The 26,187-nt window shown below is 52.5% G+C and overlaps 1 protein-coding gene across 12 annotated transcripts; it reads right to left on the bottom strand.

Moving 5' to 3' along the window:
• Positions 1–1,260: 1,260 nt before the first annotated feature.
• On the bottom strand, positions 1,261–22,893 carry USF1 (upstream transcription factor 1). Of its 12 annotated transcripts, none has more exons than XM_075908150.1 (12): positions 22,777–22,893; positions 11,251–11,336; positions 10,641–10,755; positions 10,223–10,272; positions 9,465–9,583; positions 7,954–8,055; positions 6,440–6,638; positions 5,565–5,652; positions 5,171–5,229; positions 3,647–3,741; positions 2,875–3,003; positions 1,261–2,466 (listed from the first exon to the last, which is right to left on the bottom strand). In XM_075908150.1, the coding sequence occupies exons 3-12, from the start codon at positions 10,697–10,699 to the stop codon at positions 2,377–2,379; spliced, it is 990 nt and encodes a 329-aa protein (XP_075764265.1). In that variant the 5' UTR covers positions 10,700–10,755; positions 11,251–11,336; positions 22,777–22,893; the 3' UTR covers positions 1,261–2,376. The 12 variants fall into 12 exon arrangements, with proteins under 12 accessions (XP_075764265.1, XP_025036549.1, XP_025036547.1 ...); XM_025180764.2 differs by having other exon boundaries at positions 6,446–6,638; positions 22,663–22,817; XM_025180762.2 differs by having other exon boundaries at positions 22,663–22,816.
• Between the last annotated feature and the right edge of the window lie 3,294 nt (positions 22,894–26,187).

Here is a 26,187-nt window from a genome sequence, read left to right as displayed (position 1 = left end):
AGCCCACCCTGGCTATACCCCTGCCCCCAGGGCCGGATTAACTCTTCTGGGGGCATGGGGCTATTAGATTTGGTGGGGACCCCTAGGTGGGACCAAAATGAGGGGTTCACAGTGGGGATTGGGGGCTTAGGTCTCCAACTGTGAGTGCAGGCTCTGGGGTGGGGCTGGGGAGGTGTTTGGGGTGGAGCCAGGGCTCCAGGTGCCAAGGGTTTTGGAGTGCAGGAGGGGGCTCAGGGCAGCAGGAGGGGGCTCAGGGCAGCAGGACTCAATGCTGGGAGGTCTGGGTGGGATTTAGGTGCAGAAAAGGGCTCAGGGCAGGAGGCGGGGATGGAGAGTACAGGATCTGGGCAGGGGCTGGGAGAGGGCTCAAGCCAGGAGCCTGGAATGTGGGGGTGGGGAGTACAGGATCTGGTGTGGAGTTAGGAGAGGGCTGAGGGCTGGGGCAGGCCCCCGTCGGTGGCACAGGTCCCAGGAGGGAGGAGCAGGCGTCTCTGCCCGCTGCCCTGCAGGCACCACTCCCCCCGGATCCCATTGGCCGGGATTCCTGGGGCCGGAGCCTGCAGGTGCGGAGGGAGCTCCCAAGCTTGCAGCTCCAGCCCAGCACGGGGCAAGGGGAGGAAGGGCAGTGTGTGGAAGTGATCCGCCCCATGCCAGGCAGGGCCAGAACATGGGGGATTTGGAGGCTGCAGCCCAGGGACCAGGCCCCAGAAAAAGCTCTGCACATTTGACCACCTGGAGCTCTGTTTTCTGGGGCCCCTTAGCCCAGGGCTGCCGCCCCTAAAGCCAACTTAATCTGGCCCTGTCTGCCCCCATGGAGCCTGCCTGCCCAGAACCGGACACGGGCATGAAGGGGCCACTGGGCCCTTCCGCGGACCCTCACTGGGGGGATTAGCGCCTCCACCGACACCCAGTGGGGGCAGCAAATCAACTCCAGCCCAGCCCCCTGGCGCTTTTCATTCTAGACCCTCCAGCCCAGCGCCTCCCTCCCTCCCCCGCCCTCCAGAGTTCATCTTCCAAAGTTGGGGGACAGCCTCTTGGAGTGTGTGGGGGCAGGGCATCAGGTCCCACTTGGGGAAGTTCTCTGGCCTGCAGGGGCAGCTCAGACCAGATGATGGCAGCCCCTTTTGGGCCCTCCCACTGTAGGTGAGCCAGCTCTGTGCAGCAGGGGACCCAGGCCTCTTTCCCACCCACCCTGTTCAGGGCTGGATCGGGGGCAAGGGGAGGGGGGGAACGTGCCAGTGAAATAAAAGCAGCACCACATGGAAAAACAAATCACTATGTTTATTTATTCTGCTTTTTAAATTCAGAGAATTAAAAAAGTCAGAGGCTAGAGGAGCCAGGCAGTGCCAGCAGGGGGGCGAGGGGAGGCAGGGTAGCGCTCGCTGCGGCATCCGCCTCCCCCGCAGTGAAAGGGGTCAGGGGCTCAGCTGCCAGCTGGCAAGAGGTGAAGGCGCTCCAGGCAGCAGGGAAGTGATTTCCCCAGTGCCAATGGCTGACTCACCACTGTCAAACAGGCCAGGCTGGGGGTGGTGATGGCCAAAGGCAGCGCCTGCCTGGGGGCAGACGCCGGAGCCCAGCGGCAGCTCTGGAAGAAGTGGCCGTCTCCACGGAGGAGCAGACGGGGAAGCTGGGCAGAGGAAAGGGGTGAGATAGGACAGGGCGGCTCGAAGCCTGGCTCTGCCGTCCATGCCGGTTCCGGTGGGGACCAGGAGGTGACAGCACACAGGAGAGGGGAACTGGGGGGGCGGCAGATTGTGAATGTGCTACCGTGCAAGCCGGAGACTGCGTGCACATGGGTGGGAGAGGCCCAAGGGAGGTAGCAGGGGGTGAATGTGAGTGCACATGGCCCCGTGACCGGGCACACGCCCTGCCTGGCTGCCCACACGCGAGGGCCACACTGGGAGCAGAACACCAGCTTGTTACCTTGTAGCAATAAAAATACTGTGTAAAGAGAGAGCGTCAGCTTTATTCAAACCAGCTCTGCCGGGGAAGGGGCAGCAGGCCGAGTCTCTGGCCCAGGCTGGGTGGGAGCACTGCGGGGCGCAGCTGCAGAAGTTGGGCTGAGTCTCTGACCGGAGGCAGGGCGGTGGAGGCTCTGGGCCAGGCTCGGGGGAGGAGGGGCAAGTGCTGGGGGAGGCAGGACGGCAGGGGCTCTGGGCCAGGCTCCGGGGAGGCGCAGGCGCTGGTCAGGCCCAGGACATTGACACTGCTGCTTACGGGTCTGTACAGCAAGAGCGAGGCCCTGCAGTTCAGGAGCATCAGCAGGTGAAAGCTGCTTCCTGCAGCCAGTTACGACTGGGGGTCTCTCTCCTCGCCTTATGCCCTGGCAGACCTCAAGGGCCTAGGGCCAGCCGCTCCCCCCTCGCCCTGTGCCAGTCAGTGGGTGTCATTCTTGATGATGATCTCCACCCCGTGCTGACGCAGCTGTGCCCGCAGGATCAGGTTCTTGTTCTTCAGATCTTCCACCTGGCAGAGGAGAGGGCGTTAGGCTCTGCCCTAGCCAGGGCGGGAGGATGGGGAGGTGGGAGAGGGGGGCTGCCGCCTCAAACTGGACTGGAAGCTCCTTCCCCGACTCATGCCCTACAGTGGCCGTGGGCACGCGGAGTGCCAGAGCAGTGCCGGGCTGGCGCACCTTCCCTCTCTGCCCACCGGCAGGGTAGGCCCTGTCTGCTGCCCAGGGCAGCAGCCTGAGTTGAGGGCAGAGCCAGGCTCTGTGGCCATTCACATCCTTAGAGCTGCCAGATAAGGCAGTCACCCGCCCGACCCCAAGCTATGGCCCATCTGCTCTAGCTGGCTGGATTGGTTCTTGGGGATGCAGGAGCAGCTGCCTGGGCCCCAGCGCCTGCAGGACAGCTCCCAGCATCCCAGGCTCACCTGCTGCCGCAGGACCTCATTGTCCATCTGTAGCTGGTCGAGGCCCTGCAGCTCCTCGGAGAGGCGGTGGTTGCTCTGCCGCAGCTCCTGGATGTAGTCGCAGGCTTTGGAGAGGATCCCGCCCTTACTCTGCAGAACAGACACACAGCTGGGAGGGGACGCGGGCCAGAGCGCAGGACAGGGCCACCAGGGCCGGTGGGAGCCACGAGCCTCTGACCCTGCTACCCAGTGCCTGGCTCTGTGGGGATGCCCAGCCTCCCCGTGCAGCTTTGCTGGATCCCATCACCACCCGGCTCGTGCTAAACTGAAATAAAGGCCCCGCCCGGAGCGTGCACATAGTGGAGCTGGTCTGCATGTGCACAAAAGCCTCACAGCTCCGCGCTGCGCCTGCCCTTTGGCGGCCCTACAGGCCCCCATCACAAACGCCCCACAGGGGGATTTGCAGCATCTCTGCAGCTGGAGAATTTAGAGACGTTGGTTTTCAAGGACTCAGACTCCAGAGCACAATTCTGCGCCATTAGCACTGAAATCTGCAGGTACGGGAGCATCTGAGCGCGCCAGGGCTTGGCAGACGGAGACAGGTTTCAGCCAATGGGTGACAGGTAGGAAGCCCATTCACAGCACCCCCCAGCCGCCTCTTCAGGGCAGGGCAGCTACTGGAAGCCCCTGGTTGCAGAGGGAGCGCTGAGCTCGACACCGGCACAGTGAAGCACAACTTGGGCCCCCTACATGGCCCCTGGACTGTGACCAGCTCTTCCGAGGGCTCCCTTACCTGTCCCGACTTGGTGTTCTCCATGGAGCAGTCTGGGATGATCTTGGAGAGCTGCACGATCCAGTTGTTGATCTTGTCCCTGCGTCGTCTCTCCACTGGGGTGGGGACAGAGGAGATTGAATTTCAGGAAGGTTCCCAACCTTGCAGGGGCCCCTTCTACAGCATCTCCCAGGCCCAAGCTCCCAGCCCTGGGGCCTCTGGATCTGCAGATGGCTGCCCTCACTCCCAGGTTTCCCTAGGGAGTGCTGAAGACAGCCTGCCTTGATGGACTTCTCTACACGCACCCTGGCCATGGCTGGAGCTGGGACCCTGGCAGGAGAAGACGGGAACAGGAGTATGGGGGAGAAGAGGGGCTGGCAGAGGTTGGATCACAGAGGGGAAGGGTGTAGAAGGTAGAATGGGGACAGGAGACCTAAGGCTTATTGAGGTGATTGTGCTAACTAGGCTCACTAGTACCAAGAGTCCAGTGGTGAGGCAGCAGCGGCTAATCCCACCTTTTGCTGGGAAACAAAGCCCCTACCCACTTCCCCTATCTGGGTGCAGCCACAGTCCCTTTGTCATGCTGAGAGAACGCTGTCATTGGAAACCCAGAGCTGAGGGTAAGCTGAAGAACCCAACCTTTGACAAAGGGCAATGCACAGGCCAGGGACCCAAATCACCTTAACTCTGCCCCCAATGCCCTAAGGCTGGGGGAGAAGCTTGAGGCACTATGTCGGTCTGGAACATGCCACATCACCTCCCTGAACAAAGACATTTGAGTTCTTTACTTGGGATTGCAACCTCTGCCCTTTCGGTGTGCACAGAGAGCTGCGGGAGAGCTGCTGAGACAAACAGGCCCCTCTCTTCATTAGAACACCATGCTTGGCCAACTGAGAGCTGGGCACATACAGTGCAAGCCCTTGGACCCAGGTCAGGGCAGAAAGGCAAGCCAGTGCAACGACAAAGTACCTTCATCATCGCTGTGGTACCCACAAGGGCAGCGGCCCCTCCACATGTCCGATTTCTGACGCGCCTGTGGGCCTACAGAAGGCCTTACGCTGAAGGATGGGACAAGGACAGAGGCTGCTCATAATTAAGATGCCCACAGCTGGAGCCTGAGTGGCTTCAAGCTCTTGTTCCCAAAGTATCATCTTACAGGACACCTGCAGAGGTGGGAACGGCCGGGGCTTTCAGGGGCTGCCCTAGGTAGGAGAGGAACTTCCAAGGGAGGGCTGGAGGCAGAGTTAAGGCCTGTCTGGGTGCCCTACCTGTGCACTTCCACACTTTCAAAGGACTGAGTTAAGTTTAAGCTTTTAAGTTTAAGCTTCTTAGGAGGAGATTTCCCAGGCTGATAACTACAGCACTCCCACAGACATGTGCTTTCCTTCTTAACAGAGTTTTTCCATCTGGGTGGGAATAGATCAAGAGTTAACCAAGGGAAACGGCTCTTCACATCTACTGAAGGCAAGATTCCCCTTGGATCAAAAGCCACTACCAATAGGGGGCGCTCTCGTTTCTCCACCCCAAAACCTCTTCTGCCCCTACCTTCATTGTGCTGTGCTCGGCGTTTCTCGTCCCGGGTCGTCCGAGGGGCTTCAGATTTCCTGAAAAGCAAGCAGCCCCACCAGACACTGTAACACGGACACTCAGCAATGGGTGACGAGTCACACCCCAAAGCCCTTTACTCAGGGCAGAGGCAACATCCGCCCTGTGTTACAAGGAGGGAAACTGTGCCAGGGAGCGGTGTAACACCACAAGCCCGTGGGCCAGCCAGGTACAGAACCGAGGAATCCCAACTCCCAGCCCTGTGGATCAGCCCACAACTGCTCCCCAGAGCTGTGTCAGAACAAAGACTCCCCCGCTCCGCACAAGTGGGAGACGTAAGAAAGAAGGTTACTAGGAAGTGGGAAGGCAGGCATGGGACTGAGCAAACACTCACGGAGAGTAGGGGTGAGTCCTCGGAGCAATGGATCTCTGAGCTCCGCCCTGCAAAACTTCCTGGGGTGACATCATCACAAAGAACTGCCCTGGAGGGTGGGAAACACAAGAGATGGGCTCACAAGGGGAACGTTTTCACAAGGTAAACGAGAAAGCCGCATGTGTGGGGTGAGGGAGCACAGCTGACCCATCTCAGGGGTGACTGCCCAGGCTTCACGGCCAGCATGTCTGGACACAGGAAGGAAATGCATCTACAGCAGCTTCCCTGGACCCAATCAGGGCTTGAACATCTGGATGCAGGTGACACTCCCTTTGTGGCCTAGTTTGTGGAAGCAGCCCTGACTTCCAGGAGGCAGTGAAGCCAGCAATCCTCAGCACCTCTGAGGCTCTGGACTTGTAAGGGGCAGGTCTAGGGACAAGAGGGGACGGACACAGGAACATCAAATCAGAGTGAAGGTGTCTTCTCTGATTCAAACAGCCCCTTTGCTGGGCACAGCTCCGGGGAGAACCTGACCGTGAAACCGACAAGAAGCCAAAGGGAAACTGACCCGTTTAGAAGCAACATGCCAGCGCAAAGCAAGTGAAGCATCTCTGGGGAAGAGCGCCCCCGCTGGTGTGCTCTGTGCTGGTGTTGGAGGGCAGGGACCTGCTCCCCCTAAGGCAGCCCTGCAAGCTGGGGATCCCTGCAAGCTGCAGCTGGGGATCAAAGGTCAGGCTGGGCCAGGGAAGCTCATCGGTGTGGTAGCAGCAGAAGGCTGCACCGCCAGCATCCAGGACTCCACAGCTAATCCATGTTGGAGTCGCGGGAGACAGACTCTGAGAGCACAGGCTGCTGCAGGTGCGGGTTTGGGTGTCCCAGCCCCCGAATCATCCAACCTGTACCAGTGGGTGTGGCCTGCCCCAAGAGGGCCTCTGAGTTCTGGGTGGTCACCACCGCGGTGGCCGTTGTCCCCGCACCGGTGGAAGTGCTGGTATCTGCCACAGCTGTCGTGGGGAAATACGTGTAGTGGGTCTCGGTGGCTGTAGCTTCTGTCTCAACGGCATCTTCGCTGGTAAACGCCCCCTGGATAACAGCCTGGAGTGGAGAGGGGTGAAGGAGAGCGGGATCTGGAGGTTCTCAGAATGCAGAGAGTGAGCCCCGAGGATGCAACGAGGTTATGAGGAGAATGCGGGACCTTATGGGCCACGCTGCAGGCTGGTGTCCGGAGGGGGCTTTGTCTGGCTCTGTGCAAGCGATCTCAGCTGGCAGGTCAGGCTCCCTGCCTGTCTCAGAGAGGGAGGGCCCAACAGGCAGTTCCCTTTCTCTGCTGGAGCCGACAGTAGGGTCTGAGTGGGAAGGGGAAGGCTGCCCCACAGGAGTACTGACCCCCAAGCCAGACACAATGGCCTCTGACTCTGGCCCTTCAGCCCAGCTCCAGAGGAGAGGCCTATGCACAGCTCTGCTGAGGGACCCCCTGAAGCCCTTCTGCATGGCCCCAGGGCATGGAGCCTCCGGCGGGTGCGGGCGCTGCTGACAGAGCCTCTCCCCGCCTCTCAGTGGGAAGCAAACAGGGCTGTGCTTAAAGGCTGGGGCCCAGAGAGGACCAGTTTGCATAGGATGCAACCTTCTACTTCCCCTCCTGAGCTCGGCCCTTCAGTATGTACCCAATCACTTCCCCTGCGCCGTGGGACCCCCTCCCCCAACCTGCTACAGGGAGTGGACGGCTGCACATGGCGGCACAAGGAGGAACTCAGGAAAGAATCTCTGATGTGGAGCGACCCCTCCCCCATGACCATGAGGGGATAACCCTGGCCCCTGCCACTCCGTGCTGTTGCCGCCGTATCCGAGGCAGCAGCGCAGGGTGCCAGGCGGGAGCTAGTTCACAAGGGGAACCAGTTTAAAAACCAGCTCCCCTCATGGACCAGCTGCCTGTCACCCCACACTGCTGCTATTGATACACTACCCCTGTACCTGCCCGCCTGGCTCCTAATACACTTTAAATGCAGAGCTGCAGCAGGGGTAAGTCCCAGATCTGACTCAAGCTGAGCCAAGCTGCTAGCCAACCTGCTAAAACATTTAATGGCAAAGGGTGTGTGTAGGGGGGAAGTGGGAGGGGGGGGGGGAAATGCAGACGCTCTGGGTTAACCGACTACACTATTACATCCCTAGCCCCTCAATCTACCCCAGGCTCCAGCTCTGGTTAGCCAGCTTCTACAGGGTCTCCAGCCTGAACAGGGGAGTTCCCAAGGCCTGGGACAGAAGTACACGCCCTGAGCAAGCTGCAGCACAGACCTCAGTGCACTGGCACAGCTCCAGCCCGCTGGGCCCCTCCAACGCTGCCATCTCTGCCCTCACGCCTGTCGCCATGGCAGCTCCTACTGAACCCCTCCTGCTTCCCAGGGACACTCACCTGGGTCATAGACTGTGCTGCGGGATAGCCGCTGATGGCGCCGGTGCCCTCCGTCTGCCCATCCAGCTGCCCCTCGGCCACCTGTATCACCCTATACATCACCTGCGGGAGAAAGCCAAGAGGCGTTTACTGCCTGAGTCTCACTGTCTGGGATAGATAAAGGTAGCATTAGCCTCCGCTACTTCCACCCGGCCCTGCAGCAAGAGAGACGGGGCAGGGCGAGGGGAAAGCCCTGGTTATTGCATGGCTGCGCACACCTGCCAGAACGCACCCAGCCCTGCTCACCCGGCCAATGCCTGCCATGTTCACACGGCTTCGCTATGAATACGCAAGCAGCCAGCCACTGCGGAACCGTCTGCTGGCCTCACAAGCCCACCTGCCCCAGGGCTCCTTCCCCCCCCCAAGACCATGGGAATGGGGAGCAAGGACAGCAGGCTGGGCCCACAGCTCTCTGCAGTGGCACAATAGCATCTGTCCAGGATATACTCCCCTGCCCCCCAACCCAATTCCACTGCTGCCCAACCCAAGTCCCTGCCAATCCACTCCATGTCCTATGCCAATCAGGCCAGCTGTTCACGGCCCAATAGTTCTCCAGGGTTCATCAAAGCAAGTGCCCGGCATGGCAGGTGGGGTAGGAGCCTGGATGTCACTAACCCAGCGGGGGCAGCTGCCCCCAGCCTCAGCCTGGGACACGGCTCATTGTACCAGGTGGGGGCTGCCTCATTTGCACAGATCATTACCCTGGCCTGGTACCAGGTGCCTGTAGACTGCAGCCAGATCTCCAACTGACATCAGGCAGCACCTCAAGCTTCCTCACAGTGCCAAGCAGGTTGGGCCTGCGAGAAGGTCTCGCACCTGCTCTCCCACTCATGACCATGCAGAGCTCCTCCCCGCCCCTACCACCTGTGGCGATGCAGACACAGCACGGCACTCTCTGGGGATTTTATCTGCCTTTCATACAGTCCCAGCTCTCAGCAACGACAGAAGCTCAGCACAGAGCACCAGGCCAGGACTTTCAGCTTTTCACACTGTCTACGGTCTCTGCATTGCACTCTCCACTACTTGCTCCTTTCCCATGCGTCTGTCGCCTGGCCCCCTCGGCCCACCCCCTAACCTCACTGGTGGTTCCCCTGATGCTTGGGATGGCCCACAATAAGGAGGCACAATTCCCCCTGTACTCACATAGTGCACGGTCCCTCCTAGCGCTGCAGAATCTGGCACAGCACAGATGCAATCTAGGGAGCTGGCCTAACTAGTGAGCCTGGAGACTTAGTTCTTGGGCACTTGAGTTTGCTCACAGAGCTGCACGTTTTCTGCACTGGTTGCACATGTGGCCAAGGAGTAAACATGCAGATCACACGGGCTGCTTCATTTCTTCCTCCTTCACCCCCAGCAGATATTTCCAGGGACAGGAAGAGTCAGCCCCACCCAGCCCAGGGAATACCAGAGGGGGAGCCAGTCATAAGAAGGCGGCAGGAGGCAGCTGCTGCTGCAGGAGGCGGCAGGCGTACCTGAGTGCCGCCGTTCTCTGTGCGAAAGACATACTTGATGTTGGGGTCGGGGAAAGTGGCTGCTGACTGGATGCTGGCAATGGCAACGCTGGTGGGGTCTTCGCCTGTCGCCACTGCACCTTCAGGAAAGAGAACAGGGGCGCACATGACAGGGAAGAAATTGTCGGGCAGCAGCCATGGAAGCTTCCCCCACCCCTACCCACAATGCCCTGTCCTGGCCAGGCAGTTCCCAGCTTCTCTGACAGCTGCTGAGGTCAACAGCTGAGCAAGGGACACACAGGAGCAGCCATATCTCTGGAGAGCAAGAGTGAGCAGCAGATTAAACCTCAAGCTTCAGGGCTTATGCCGGTCTCTATTAGAGACCCAAAGTGGGGGGCGGGGGGGGGGAGAGACACAGACTGTCCCACTTCTGCTCTAGCCAGGTTCTCACATCTGCAGCAGCTGGTGTTGCCTAGAGGCAAGCTGGCAGCTCCTAGGTTCCAGCTGTGATGGCACTTCCACCAAGACCTGCGACCTCCTCTTCCAACACTTCACCCAGCCCACCCCAGAGGAGTCAGATGGCAGAGGGATCCCGCCACCTCCAACTGGGGCTGCACTGGGAACCATGACACAGCATCACCAGTTCCCTGGGAATCCCACCCGGGGCCTTGGCAGTGAGAACAACAGAGCCGAATCACGGTATTTTCCTAGGTGGAGCCTTGGCTACAGAATGATCTGGGGAGAGTCTCCCAAAGCTGGGAATGGAGGTCGCCACTCACCTTCCTGTATCTGCACAGTGCCCTCTTCAGTCTCAGCCGCTTTCTGCTGTCTGCAAGGGGAACAAGGCGCCAGTGAGGACAGAAGCAGAACAAGAACCCAAAGGCTCCTGCAGTGGCGGTTGGTGACATGGGGTCAGTATCGCAGATGCTCTGAAAAGTGGAGCCCCGAGTGGAATGCGATCAGCCAGAGGCGGGAGTTGACTAACGGAAGAGGTCAATGGCCGTCTTTTCTGTTCCACAGCTGGGGCAGCTACAGTGAAAGTTACTTTTTTTTTTTTACTGTTTGTGTTTTTACAGTAAAAATTCAGGACATGTCTGCTTGGAAGACACTCTTGGCTACGTCCACACTGCAATCAGAAGGTGCCACTGCATTATGTGCAGACATAACTAAGCTAGCTCGCTAAAACCAGCATCATACCTGGGCTCTATGCTGTTATTTTCAGTGAGTCTGCTCCAGCCAAGCTTACTCAGACACATCTACACATGCGGTCCGGACTGTAAAAGCAGATGTAACCTTGGAGAGAGCTCATCAACTGAGTCGAGAGAGTGAAAGTTGAGCCGAGAGACAAAAAAAAGAGATTTGGAGACACCCTGTTCACAGCTCTGTAGTTGTTACCATTTATTTATCGTCTCTGGCTAAGAGAGACAGCCTATAAAGACACCTTGGTTAGAGACACAGCCATCTGTCTCTCTGGGTATGTCTACACTACCCCCTAGTTCGAACTGGGGGGGGTAATGTAGTCATACGGAGTTGCAAATGAAGCCCGGGATTTGAATTTCCCGGGCTTCATTTGCATAAAGCCGGCTGGCGCCATTTTTAAATGCCGGCTAGGTCGGACCCCATACCGCGTGTAGCCGAGCGGCACGGGGTCCGACCTAGCCGGCATTTAAAAATAGCGCCGGCCGGCTTTATGCAAATGAAGCCCGGGAAATTCAAATCCCGGGCTTCATTTGCAACTCCGTATGACTACATTACCCCCCCTAGTTCAAACTAGGGGGGTAGTGTAGACATACCCTCTGGGACTTACCCCTTCATCTCTTGGCTCTGCTATGCATCAGAAGAGCAGGTTTTGGATTCTCCCGTGCCTCACTTCACAGGCTCGTCTTCCAAACCCTGGGAAGGAGGAACATCGATTATCAAAGGCAGGGCGCATACGCTGTGGGGACAGCAACACCCCTTCCATCTCTCAACCAATGTTCCCGCTAATGTTTTCCATCCATGTGTGGAACAAATGTTATGTGCACTGAGGTAAGCAAATGTGCACCACCAGTAGAAACACAAAACCGAGCTGTGGGTGTGCTGCTAATCAGCTGGGCAGCATTAGAATACCTCCCGAGCAGCCACCCAAGCGCTCAGCTTACAGGGAGCACTGCTCTCAGCCTCAGCTGTGCACCAGTGTTGACTCCTATCCACTTCTTCTCACCCTTATCGAGCTTCTTACTCTTCCCAGGCACTTCTCCAATGACACTCTGGCAATCGCCCAAATCTGCTCTCCCCTGTTGTTTAGAGAAACCTTCTCCTCCCGTGCCAGTCTATTAATAGATTTTAGGGCCACTATGACCCTCTAGTCCGGCACTGTCACACATCACTTCCTGCACCAGGCCCAAAATCATGGGTTTGCTTAGAAATACATCCAGTCTTGGCTATTAGATGATCACAGAATCATAGAATACTAGAACTGGAAGGGACCTCGAGAGATCATTGAGTCCAGTCCCCTGCCCTCATGACAGGACCAAACACTGTAGATCATCCCTGACAGATGTCTATCCAACATGCTCTTCAATATTCCAGTGCTGAAATATTCAACAACCCCCCTAGGCAAGTTATTCCAGTGTTTAACCACCCTGACAGGCAGGAAGTTTTTCCTAATGTCTAACCTAAACTGCTGTTGCTGCAGTTTAAAGCCCATTGCTTCTTGTCCTATCCTCAGAGTTCAAGGAGAACAATGCCCCCTGCCCCCTTCTCCCTGTGACACCTTTGTAGATACCTGAAAAACACTGTCATGTCCCATCTTAGTCTTCCCTTTTCCAAACTAAACAAGCCCAGTACCTTCAGTCTTCCCTCATAGGTCATGTTTTCAAGACCTTTAATCATTTTTGTTACTCTTCTCTGGACCCTCTCCAATTTCTCCACATCTCTCTTGAAATGTGGTGCTCAGAACTGGACACAATACTCCAAACTGAGGCCTAATCAGCACAGAGTAGAGCAGAACGACTTTTTGTGTCTTGCTCAAAACACTCCTGTCAATGCATCCTAGAGTCATGTTTGCTTTTTTTGCAACAGTATCACACTGCTAACTCATATCTAACTCATGGTCCAGTATGACCCCTAGTTCCATTTCTGCAGGACTCTTTCCTGGACAGTCACTTCCCATTCTGTATGTGTGACATGAATTGTTCCTTCCTAAGTGGAGCACTTTGCAGTTGTCCTTATTAAACTTCATCCTATTTATCTGAGGCCATTTCTCCAATTTATCCACATCACTTTGAATTATGACCCTCTCCTGCAAAGCACTTGCAACCCCTCCCAGCTTGGTATCATCTGCAAACTTAACTGCAACCTCCATCTGCAAATGATGGAGAATCCATCACATCCCCAGGACATTGCTTCAAAGGTTAATTCCCCTGACTGGTAAAAACATGCACCTTATTTCTAGTCTGCATGGGTCTTGGATCTTGCATTCTGCCTTTGCCTGGCAGGCCAGAGACTGCCACTCTCAGCTCTCTTCTCCCTGCATAGGTACATATAGGCATGTGGTTCCTGAACATGTTCATGCCACAACCCCCTTTGGGATCTCCTCTGGCAATGTGACCTCCAGGCATTGACAGTGAACCCTTCCCACTGGGGTGCCTCTAGAAGTTTCTCTCATGACACACTGATGGGGGAGGCAGGAAGGAGGCTGAATCCTGCCCCCCAGAGAAGGGGAGTCCCTAGGGGATTGGGCACTGGAGCAGCTACCTGGACTGAAAGAGGCATTAAAGGTGTCTGGAAGTCAAGGGAAATGGTTTATTGGGTCCGGAGGGAAGATGTGTACTGTAGTGGCCTGTATTAGCCAGGCTCAGGGAGAGGCACCGATATCAGGTGCAGGAGGCACTGAAGTAGGGGGAAAGTACATACTCATGCCACAGGCAGCCAGACCCAAGGGCACATGCCTGGCCCAGACACTGACAGGTACTGAGAAAGGTGGCACAGGGGATCTGTGCATTGTCCCTGCCATATGGTCCTGGTTCTTGCAGCCAGGCCTTCTGCTCTTGCCAGCAGCAACCACATGTTCAGGCACCACACAAGAACACTGGGATGAGTTCCCCTTTCCAGAGATCTTGCCATCATGATCCCAAGGAGCCACCCTTCGATACTCCCGAAACAGTCACACCAATGTGGAGAGAGACAAAGAACCCACCACCTGCCTAATCCTTCTCAACATTTCCCTGCTGGCACAAACAAGGAGCTTTCTTTGCCATAGCATCATGCCGGGAGCGTAGGTGCTTGGATTCCCCCCATGCTCCTTAGGCCCTTCTCAGTGTGCCTGCTTTCCAGAACTCCCAGACGCCATACTGTAAGCACAACCTACATTTTTGGGAATCTTCCTTTTGGCTGTGTTCAAATACTTGATGTTTGGACTCAGTTCACCAAGCGATCCACACAGCTTTGTGCATGCATCATCGATTATCACTCCATCAACGTGTCTGCCACTGGCAAACTTGCTCATCAATAATTTTCTATTTCCTTTGAGAGCACTGACAGAAGCAAGAAGCTGTGCAGGGCTAAGAACCAATCCTGAAGTGGGGCACTTTAAACTCATTCCCCAGCAACAAGCCCATTTTGCATCCTATAAGTTACAAGCCTTCACTCCTTTAAGCATGTGCTGCTTTGATCTCCTATGAAGCTCAATACTAAATAGTTCATGCTGAGTGCTCCTCAGTAAATTCAACTTCTCTGGCCTCCTCGAACCCGTTTGAATGGCTTCTACTGCATCAGACATTCCCCTTCTCCTCACATTGGCAGCCTTGGCACCCTCCCATCCTCCAGACAGCTCCCCTCATTTCCTCCTGCGCAGCCTCTTTCTGCTGCTTTTGGCTTTGCACCTTCTTTCATGCTGCCCCACTGCTTAGGGAAACTTCCCCTCAGCCATTACTCCTTCCTGCTAACATTAAAGGTGTGTTATTAACTCACGTAAATTAACACCTGGGAACTCCCAGGAAATGAAATCCTCTTGAAAACAAGGTAGTCTGACATTTTCACACCTGTTCACAGGTCCAAGGAAACCCTCCCCTTTCCACAGCCTTCACCTCCACATGCTGATGCCCACAGAAGCTACAAATGGCCTTCACTAGGAAGCTGCCATCAGTTAGGAACACACCTTATTCCTAGTGAAGACACGCCCCAAATGCTCTGTTGTGAGCACAAGACAATATCGCTTCCCATTACAACCTGCTCTCAACTCTGCAGGCTCCCCATCTCCACAGAAAAATTGGAGAAGTAACTCAAGAGTCCCTTCTGCTCCACCTCCACCCAGCTCACTGGCTCCATGGCCCTCCTTTCAGAGATCTGTTTCTCTTCTCCTGTTGAAGTGTTTTAGTTGGCAGCTGTCTGGGTCACTGTTTGTTTTAGGTTTCTTGCTGCCATGTTGCGTAACTGGGATGACCCACTGCACGTGAATCATTCATTAACATGCTGCTAACCAGAGAAATTATTGATTTTAGCATGGGGAGGGAGAAGCCAGTTTTTGGAATAGCGTTGGGGAAAGGAGATGAACTGACTACTCTGGATGCCAAGCCCCTCTGGTTTAGCTGTAGGAAGGTGACAGTGTGAATAGCAGCTGCTTGAGTGTCTCTTCCAAGACCCTGGAAGAACCAATTCCAGTTGATTAGAGATGGGCCATCTCCAAGACCCGTTTATTGATTGGCCTTTCTGCTGAGACAGCCTGCGGGGGCTGATAATATCAAATATGGGGCAATGTCTGCAATGGGGACATGAGTGCCCCTAAAAAACAGGCTAAGACTCGTTTATATCAGCAGTGGCGCAGCATTGAGTGGTGGCTACAGCACCAGCCTTGGAGGTGAAAGAGCTGGTTTAAGTCCCAGCTCTGCACATACTTGTTGTGTGACCTTCGGAAAAATCACTTAGCTGCTCTGTGCCTCCCATAGGTAAAAGAGGGATAAAACAACTGCCCTGCCTCACCAGGATAAATGCATTAAAAGTGTGAGGTGCCCAGTAGGGCTGTAAAATCACGTTATTTGGCTAACTTAACCGGTTAACTGATTAAAAGGCAGGTAGGCAAGGGGTGCTTCATAAAAGGTGCAGCTGGGATGGAGTGCCCCCGTCATCATGGACAGTGGCTGCTTTGGCCAAGCTGAAGTGTCCCCCACCTGTGGCAGGCTCGTGGGGCTGGAGTAGCACCCACCAGTTAACCATTCACATCCTTAGTGCCCCAGCACGAGAAAAATGGGAGTCAGATTTATCCCTTAGATACAGTATGTATCACACAGTGATTAGAAAAATGGAAAGGACTGAGAAAGATAAAGATTGATTTAGCTTAAATTGCTAAGGATTTGATGCAAATTAAAATCAATCTAATCAAATTAAGAACTGTTACAGAACTCTGGGTAGCAGGTTAATTAAATCAATTCAAAACCAAATAGGATGTCAAAGTGTAGTCAACTACATGAATAACCTGGGCTTATCAGTTAATGCCATTGACTACATGCATTCCTCTCCCACTTGCTGCCTTTGTTTCAGAGGCAGCGGGAGGGGGAGGAGCCAACGTGCTTTTAAGACAGAGAAAGAGCAGCATGGGGTTTGAGATGGCAGGCGGTATCCGGTATATGCAGAAAGCGGCTTTCAAGCCAGCTCCCTACACATATCAGCTCCCATGGAGCTACCTGTCTCCCATACTGCTGCCTCTTTATCAGAGGCAGCAGCGAAAGTCGGGGGAATGGGAGCTGATGCTCATGGAGCGCTGGCTTAAAAGCCAGCTCCCCACAAGGCCTGGCTCCCACCTTCCCTGCCCCCCGTGTAAACATGTTACTGCTAAAGTTTCAAGAGGTTACACATCTATACAAATACCCAAAAGTTAATATCCCTAAAACCAAGTACTACATTAAATCATGCCATATTGTGTTTAGACTGGGGCAGCTAAGACTGTGTATAGTCACTACCCTTGTGAGGTTAGTTTATTCTAACCAGCTCTGCATCAACCTAGCTATGGAAGTTAAATTTCATTTCCTTACTTAAATTTGGTTCTTGCCCATGTAAATGCCTCTCTACTGCTTTAGTAACACCACCTCCCCAAGCAGTGTAGATTCACAGTCGATGTAGCTGGGTTGACCTAGTGTCAGTGTAGATGTTGGATTGCTTACACTGACTGTTACTGGCCTTCAGGAGCTGTTGCACAATGCCCCACGCTGAGAGTACAATCAATATAAGCTCCTGGTTAGGACACACGCTTCTGACACAAGTAGTGAACTGTGCACGCACACGCGCGCACACACACACACACACACACACACACACACACACACACACACACACACGTGATTTAAAAAAGAGCAGTGGCTCTATGATGACGTAAATTAGGGTGACATTTTGTAGTGTAGACATATCTGTATAGATAGTGCTAACTGAATGGAAACATTCTTTTGTTGACCTACATACCACCTCTTGGAAAGGTGGATTAACTGGAGCACAGGAGAACCCCTCCTGTCATGGCAGAGAATGTTCACTCTGAAGTTCTGCAGCTGTGCTGTCATAGAATTTAAATAGAGACATATCCTTAAATTGCTGGCCTTAAAGAAGAAACACCAACTCTCCTGAGACATGATCAAGACTTGGCAACACTGTAGAAGACCAACAAGTGGTCAGAGTAGATGGCCTAGTAGTTCTTTATTACTTTAAATGCCATGAATGTTTCCATGAAACGTTTCCATGAAACATCTGTGATAATCTCCTGAAAACAATTCATCCCACTATAATCAATATGCACCTGGGATGCTGACAACACAAACCTTGAAAATGAAATTAACTAGAATCAGAAATTAAACTGACTAGTTCAAATGCGTTGTGTAAGATGGGTGGGAAAGGCAGTAAGTTAACTGAAAGCAAGAGAGCCTGGAAAAGAAACACTAGATTTAAAAAATTCCACTTTAATAATCTAAGGTGTTACCAGTGAGAAGTTGCTTCAAAAGGCAGTACCTCTTTAAGGAAGGGATCAATCTAACAAAACCATTGGCTAACTCTATTTCTATGTTCTCTCTCTGGTGATATTTTGGAATGGTCTCTCACAGCTGGAAGCAGAGACTGAGGAAACTAACTATAGGAATGGTGGCAGTATGTGGAATTTTGAACTTTCACAGATCCCTGAGGACCTCTAGGAGCTCTCTAGCTGCAAGACATCTGTGCTGCCTACGGATTTCTGCTGAACAAGGATTCCTTCCAGCTCTTATACCCAAAGACAAGGCTTGAAAAAGGTACCAGTCATCTACTAGCCCAAGAAAACGAACTGACCCAGAGGCCAGCATAAGAGTGGTGATGGTACTGGCAAGGTCTATGGGTGATACCCTGTGGAGGGTGCAGCACTTCTATCTACCACAGGCAACAGACAAGCCTGGGAGCAAGGCTGACCTCTGTGCCAGGCACAGTAGACTTAACCTTCATAAAGTGTTCCTTGCTCTCAGACACAGATAAGAAAAGCTTGAAAACCTGACCAAAGTGTAACTTAGGCCTGCCTGAGTCTGCAGACTCCTTGGAACATGAGCCAAAAGGAGTGAACTGATCCATTCATAATTGCAAAACCTGTTGCCATTATAGGGAGAGGCAGAACCCTTTGCAAAGTGTGCCTAGGGTCCCAGACTGGGCAGCAAAGTCAGGACCCCAGATTTCTAGATTTCTGCTATTCGCTAGCTGTGCGACCTTGGGCCAGTTATAGTGCCTCAATTTCCACATCTATAACATGGGGATGACAGCACTCACAGCTGTAATGCACCTTGGGATTTATGAATAAAAAGCACAGCATAAATTAAAGCTGTGGTGTCCACATGTGGCTATTTGGCCAGTTGAGTGTGGCTAGTTGTCTTGAATAATGTGGCTGTTTGGCTGGTTGACCATGGCTAGTTCACTACAGAACACGTTGAACACCATGGAATGAAAGGCTACGCGGTCTGGCATTGCTACCAGGTTCTGGTGGTGCCTCTAGCTAAGACCAGTCCGTGCAATATATTTGCAGTCCTGCCTTCCAGAAGATGCTCTCTTTGCTCCCAAGGTTCATGACTATGTGGGGCAGCAGCAGCAGAAAGTAGCTCTAGCTCTACTCCAGTCAGTTCAAGAAGACGGAGGTCTATCCCTACCCAGCATCTTTTCTGAGCCCTCCTTTCCCATGAACCAGCTCTAGTGCTACTTCAGCTCACAACTTTTTCAAGCAGCATATATGACAACACAACTCGTTTTCTACTACCACAGTGCTCTGCCCAGCTGCATAAAGAGCAACCAGTCTCATTAATTTCACTCCAACCTTGCTTGGGAAGGTTGGACAAGATGCAGCAAGGACAATCCACACACTCAAGACAGCACAAACTGCTGACGGTCCCATTTGGACGGTTTCCTCTGCAGTCAGAAGGACTGCAATCATTCAAAAAGTTAAATGTAACAAAATCATGAGCTACAGAATTCTACAGAAGTCAATGCTCTAGCCCAGGGTGGACAATAATTTTTGCCCGGGGGCCACTTCAAAAAATTTTGAAGTAGCCCCAGGCCACATCGGGAAGGGGCAGGGCCTAAACAGGAAGGGGAAGGGCTACCCCACCCCCAGACCAAGATTGGCCTGGGGGTGGGGAGTCCATTTGCCCCTCCTTCCTACTAGGCACTCATGCCCTGGAAACGGCTTGGCACGCTCTGCAACCCCCAGGCCAATCAGGGCCTGGGGGCAGAAGAGTGCAGGAAGCCTCCTCCTACCCTGCGAGGAGCCCGTGGAACTCTGAAGTGCCAGAGTACCCTTGCAGGGCCAGGGCAGGGCAAAGGAAGCTTCACGCAGCTCCCCCACCCCCAGGTCCTGATTGGCCTGGGGGCGAGGGAGCACACAAAGCCCTGGAAGGAGGCTTTGGGTGTTCCCCCGCCCCCAGGCCGTGCTGGCCTGGGGGCAGGGGAGCAGCAGGGCCTCCATGCCCTTTTGCTCACCCCTGCTCTAGTCTCTCCTACCACCCTGCTCACCAGGGAAAGCTGCCAACTCATCACCAGCAAGTTGACTTTGACAATCTCCAGATTTTTAAATACCCATTTTATCATTATTATTTATTGCTCATATCATTGTAGCACCACGTTTTAATAACCTGAGACATTATGAGTGGGAAATTTGCAGTTAAGGTTAATAAATGGTTTGATAACTAGACAGTATCATTTAAGGAAGAGACCATTCTATCAGACAATTGATAAACAGTTAAATAAGAACTCGGAAATCCTCCATAGAAGATCCAACACTCTGAACCATATTCGCTCTGCAGGGTGACAGTGGAAGTGGCTCAGAGAAGCAGACTTGTAGAGAAATATCATGATCTTGTAAGATTCACTTTTCCATCTTCCCATCCCAGTCTCCCCTCCAAAAACACATTTTAAAAATAATCTTTACCTCCCAAGCATATCTTGTTAGATCTTTTTAAACAAAGCTGAAGTTACCAAGTCAAATTCATGGATCAAATGTGAGTTTGTCACCAAAATCACTTCAGAGGTGAAAACAAAAATCAAACCATCTTCTGACCCTCACTTTATGTCTCCTTTAATCATCTCTCCCCATTTGGACTCTGGAGAACAGTTTCACTTTCACATTCTTGATAGCTCAGGGCTTGTGTTTCAACAGGGCAGGGGAGCATCTATTTACTTTTGAATTGTACAGCAGAACTTTTTAAATACACACTTTAAGCATTTCTATTGGGCACAGGTTTGTTTGTTTGTTTTATGACCAAGTGAAATATAGCAGATAATTTTGTTTCAACAGCAACAATTTAAATATATGCAGAAGCTAATCTTAGTACAATATCTATGTACTAACAGCAGAAAGTTCCTCCGCTCAGGTCTGTGAATACTCTTGCTAAATAAAAACAGCACAGCCAGCGGGGCACTCACTTTTATGCACCTTGGGCACAAACACACACGACTGATTTATTTTTAATACACCAGACAGCATGATTAGTTTAATAAGTTAGGTACCAATGTGCAAGGAGGCCTTATACGCAGAAGAGCCACAATGTCTACTGTAAGAGTCCACCCACACACAGCAGATTGCAGGATCAAGGCGTTAGATATTTGAAAGACTTTCCAATGGTGTTTTAAGGATATTTTAATGAACTGCTTGTTGATTCAGTGGAAGCCTATAGAGAGATTTGTAAAACTCTGACTTTAGGAGTCCCAAAGGGGTAGTTCTGTTAGTCTGCAACTTCCAAAAAAAAAAAAAAAAGCAAGTTTGTGTGGGCAAAACCCACTCTCTCACAGGAACAGAGTGGTCATCTGAGGAAGTGGGTTTTGCCCACAAAAGATCATGATACTATTATATATGTTAATCTCCAAGATGCTACAAGACTGCTCATTGTTTTTCCTCAATTTAGGAATCTGCCTAAGTATTATTCACCTCTCCCTCCCTCCAATCCAGAGCTATGGATTAAACTACCCCCAGCAATCTGCTACCTTCCCCTCTTGCATTGGATTTTCACCTGAGTCAAGTTCAATGTTCCACTAACCCTTACATAAAACTCAACAGGAGTCTGATATTAGTTCTCCCTCTCACCTGCTCTCTTTGTCACCTTCTCCAACTCCTGGCTCTGCATATTTTCTATGCCACTCCCTATGCTGAGGCCAGTCATACATGCAAAGCATCTCACCTCTCCACCTTCAAACAATTCTTTGTATAATATCACTGGACAAAATGTCCTGAAGTTGCCATCCTGTACATCATGTTTGTCTAAGAACTGGTCTAACAACAAAATTGCACTAAAGGTTTTTTTTTAAAAACCTATTTAGTTAAACGAACAAAAACTCCATAGACATTTCTAATTTGATTTAAACCTGGTTTATGTTGGTTTAGCTTGTGTCAGTAAGTTTACATGCACAAACTGATATGATGTGTTGGTTATAAATATCACGAGTGATCTACAACTGTTAAATATTTTTAAGTGAAATTTGCTTAAACCAGTGCAGTTTCTGCAAAAGATTTTAAGGCCTTGTTTACACAAAGAACCCACACAAGCTTAGAGGCAAATGTCAGTTAGAAGTGACCACAAAAGGATTTGCACTGCTCTATCACTTTAAAACTAGCTGCATGGTTTAGTTTGTGCCTAGCAATTTCCAAAGGTAAGGTAAACCTATACAAGCCAGGTTTAAATCATTTTAAGATGCTCTATATGGGGTTATCCATCAAATTTAAATCATACCTTTAATTAAACCAGTGTTACTTTGTGTTTAGACAAGCTGTAAGCTCTTTTGAGGGAGTGAGTTTGTGTTGCATTTGCAACAATCTAAACATTAGAACAGAAAAGTAAACTGTATATAAGGCCTGCATAAAAGGGAAAATAAACAAAGCACAATCTTAACAGATCGCTCCTACTCCCACACACATACACACCAGTTCATCACAAAAACTCTGCACAAGAAAAGCAAACAATTCCATCCCAGGTGCAGAGGGCTGTCAGCGATACAAGATAACAGCAGAAGCCTTTATTATTGTGCATGGAGACAGGCAGCGTAAGCAGCCCCTGATAAGATGTGGCTGGTGACGGACGGACTGACTACAGAGAAAGGAGGGTTCACCGGGATAGTGTAAACAGGGGCACTGCGAGGGGATGGACCAATCACACCTTGCAGGGGAGGAGAGAAGAGGGATGCCGTCTGACAGGCACCAGACGGATTCCTCCAATAATTTCTTGGGAGCCCAGTGAGGGGCAGCGGCCAGGGAGGAGGAGGCCAGAGAAGCGATGAGGCAGCGAGCTAAGCCTAGTGCTGCTTTCGCTGGGCCTCGCATCCAGCCGGGCGCGTCTCGCCCATTCAGGGTCGCACAGCGGGCTCCTCATCTTCGGAGCAGGGCCGGGCTCGCAGGGCAGCTGGCAGCGAGGGGGGCACCCCCCAGAGCGGGGCAGCGCTGAGGGGGACCCCACAGCCGACGAGGCTCTCACAAGGGGGGGGAGACAGGTGTGGGGGGAGTGTCTAGAGCAGGGGGAGCGAGGCGCCCCAGGAGATGCCCCTCCAGCCCCAAGGGGGCCCCACCCCCCACAGTCCCGGGTGCCGCCAACACCCCCCCCAGGAACCCCGAGGGGGGAAAGGAGGGAGGCCAGGCCCCTCCCCCCGCTTGAGCCCACCCCTAGCTCAGCCCGGCCTGTGCCGCCCCCGAGGCTGGGCACCTCCCGGCCATTCAGCGCCGGGCCGCGCCAGCAGCGCGTGGCCCCTCCCCCGGCGGCCCCGTTACCTGGTTTTTCCCTTTATCCCGCTCGCTCCCTCAGCCCCTTTTCTCTCCATGGAGATGTGCACATGCGCACTCGCTCAACGCCCCCTCCCCTCCCGCCGCCGCTGCCGCCATTACCGTGCGGGGCGGAAACAAGGGCGGTAACCCGGCCCCGCCCCTCCCTGCGCCACCACTCGCCGCCATCTTGGTCAGGGGCGCATTGGCTCCGTCTTCCCCCGCCGCCATCTTAGTGCCGGGCACCTTGCGTCACGGCTCCCAAGCGGGCGCCATTTTAGTGCGTCGCGTTGCCTTTCGCTGCTTCGGGCGGGCGCCATCTTAATCCGGGGCGCTCTCTACGCCAACTTCCGGTGGGGGCTGGCTTCATGCACCCCGACTTCCGGGGCCGGAGACGACCTTGTGTTCCGGCGTCTGTCAGACGCCATTTTGAATGAGGGCAGAACACACTTTCGGCCATCTTTGCCAGGGGCAAACGTCATTCTGGCTAGCTGCCTGTCTCCTTGGCTACCCAAGAAGTGGGGACAGCTTGCTCCCCCCATATAAATGCCATGGATTGATGGGGGCTTGGGAGTTTTGCTCCTGAGCCCCTTTTACTTCTTTCTTATATAGAGTTAGGAGGCTAACCCTCCCCATAATTAGTATATTGACCCCCCCGACATTAGGGGCTTATCCCCTCAGCCCCATATCAGGGTCCCCCACCTGATACTGAGCTTGTTCAGCTCTTTCCCCTCGAATTAGGGATTTTAACCCCCGGGGAAGTACCCCTCTGTAAGCAGGGCCTGAATGAATCCCACTGACAGCAGAGCTGGGAGGGGGAGCCCTCGGGAGCCGTCAGTACATGCCCACTAATGGGTACATGAACACACGGGCTGTGCCTCCCTGTCCAGCAGCCAGATGCTGAATTGCCCAAAGTGACCAGTTACAGAAGAACATCCAACAGACCAAAGGTCCCTCTAGCCCAGGATCCTGTCTTCCCACAGTGGCCAATGCCAGGGGCCCTTCTAGAGGGAGTGAACAGAACAGGGAATCATCACATAATCCCTCTCCCGTCACCCATTTCCAACCTCTGCTAGAGCCTAGGGCAGTGTTTCCCAACCAGGGTTCTGCAGAACCCTGGGGTTCCGCAGACCATCGTCAGGGGTTCTGTGAGAAATTGTGGAATAAATAAATAAAAATTTTGAAATACCGCGAACAATTCCAAATATCCTTCAAAATATCGCGGGAATTTTTTTCCAGCAATTGGCGATACTGGAGTAATCTTTGTACACTGCCAACTGCCTCTTTGTTCTGTTTAGGTCAGTTCATATCTAAGGTTATATTACACACACACATCGCTCACCAGTCGCACGGTTCTGCTCATGCGCAGATTTCTCTGCTCCGGCTCTTCCCGGGTGTAATCTACTCGCCATGGGTGAGTAAGTTACATTATTTGTCGAGCCATATATATATATATATACACACACACACACACACATACAGGGCTCGACAAATAGTGTAATCTACTCGCCCGTGGCGAGTAGATTAAACCCCAGAAGAGCCAGTGTGGAGCAATCTGCGCATGCGCAGAGCGCAGAACCGTGCGGCTGGCGAGCGGGGCTTGCTGCCGCTCGACGAGCCCTATATATATATATATATAAACAGCTCTTTACAAATAAATTTTCTTGACAATAATTTGAATAAATTGAATTGCGCTTCCTGCTGTCAACTTTTTCTGGCCAAGCAAATGTTTTCATAGGTAGGGGTTCCTCGGGATATGAAAAATTATTTTAGGGGTTCCTCCATGGGAAAAAGATTAGGAATCACTAGCCTAGGGACATCATTCCTACCCATTCTGGCTAATAGCCATTGATGGACCTATCCTCCTGGAATTTATCTAGCTCTTTTTGAACCCTGAAGTCCTAGCCTTCACCACATCCTCTGGCAAAGAGTTCCACAGGCTGACTGTGCGCTGCATGAAGAAAAGCTTCCCTTTGTTTTCTTTAAACCTGCCATCTATTAATATCATTTGGTGACCCCTAGTTCTTATGTTATGGGAGCAAGTAAATAACTTTCCCTCATTCACTTTTTCCATACCAGTCATGATTTTATAGACTTCTATCATACCCCCCTTCGTCTCTTCTTTTCTAAGCTGAAAAGTCCCAGTCTTTTTAAATCTCTCTTTAGATGGGACCCATTCCAAACCCCTAATAATTTTTGTTGCCCTTTTCTGAACCTTTTCCAATGCCTAGATACCTTTTTTTGTGATGGGGCAACCACATCTGTATGCAGTATTCAAGATGTGGGCTTACCATGGTTTTATATAGAGGCAATAAGATATTTTCTGTCTTATTCTCTATCCCTTTTTTAATGATTCCCAACATTCTGTTTGCTTTTTGACTGCTGCTGCACATGGAGAGGATGTTTTTAGATAACTAACCACAGTGACCCAAAGATCTCTTTATACTGACTGCAGGAAGTAATGAACTGTTCTCAGTGTTCTTATCTTTACTGGGAACAGGCCTGAGTTTAATCTGTCCCAAATGAGTAGGTCAGCCTCATCTTGAAAGGACCTTGTTAAGTCAGGGGCTTAAATGGAAGAGCTGGGGAGGGTATGAAAGGATGCGATTGTGTGCAGGAGTGCACACTTTCACGCACACATCACTGTGAGTTGACAGTAAGGCTATGTCTACACTGCAACGTTATTTCGGAGTACCCTGAAATAGCTATCCTGCGTCTTCACAGCAAGCCCATTATTTCGGGCTCGTTAGTCCGATGCCCCAGTAAACTTCATTCTACAAGAAGTAAGGGATGTTTCAGAATATCGCTTTATTTCAAAATTTGGCACTGTGGAGACAGCGCGAAAGGATGAAACAAGCTATTTCGAAATTGTATCGAAATAAGGTATGCAATTTGCATAGCTCAAATTGCTTATCTTATTTTGAGTTACAGTGTGCATGCAACCTAAGATACTGACTGGCCGAATCCAGTCACATAGCAACAGAAGGTACCTAAGGCTATGTCTATATGGCACCCTTTTTCCGCAAAAGCTTGTGCAAATGAAGCGTGGAGTAGAATATCACCATGCTTAATTTGCATAATTAATTGTTCTGTGTGGTTTTGTTGAAAAGGAATCTCTAGAGCCTGAATCTGGCCCTGGTTGCTGCCGGTTCCATTAGGGTTGTCAACTGTCTAATCATACAAACCCTAACATCCCTACCCTGTCCTGCCCGTTCCCTTTCCAGTTCCGCCCCGGGCCCCACGCTTCAAGAAGCCCCACGCATGCGCCATGATGCCACCGTGCATGCGCCATGTTAAAGGGGGGGGGGCCCACAAAATTGTGCTGCCCTGGGTCCTGCAAAATCCTCATCTGCCCCTGTGTGCACCAGTCCAGGCTCTGGCCCTGAGTGTCGAGGTCTGGATCCAGGCAAGCCGGGCCTGAGGCTCCCCATCCTTGCCCTTCACCTTAAGCCTCTTGTGCACTGCCAGAGGAGGGGGACCAGGCCTGGGTGGAAGGAAATGGGAGATAGGTTTTACAATGGTGGGCCTCTCTCC

Source organism: Pelodiscus sinensis, chromosome 24, assembly GCF_049634645.1.
Source record: "Pelodiscus sinensis isolate JC-2024 chromosome 24, ASM4963464v1, whole genome shotgun sequence".
NCBI lineage: Eukaryota > Metazoa > Chordata > Testudines > Trionychidae > Pelodiscus > Pelodiscus sinensis.
Note: the sequence above shows the minus strand (reverse complement) of the source record. Positions and strands in the feature narration are given on the sequence as shown.

Excerpts from the sequence above, each read along its gene's own strand:
- USF1 (XM_075908150.1), bottom strand. The coding sequence starts at position 10,699 with ATGTGTCTGAGTAAGCTTGGCTGGAGCAGACTCACTGAAAATAACAGC. Across the intron at positions 9,584-10,222 it reads CACTGTGCAGATACAGGAAG|GTGCAGTGGCGACAGGCGAA; the intron begins GTGAGTGGCGAC and ends TCTTTCCTGAAG. Across the intron at positions 5,230-5,564 it reads AGGACTCACCCCTACTCTCC|GAAATCTGAAGCCCCTCGGA; the intron begins GTGAGTGTTTGC and ends CTTGCTTTTCAG.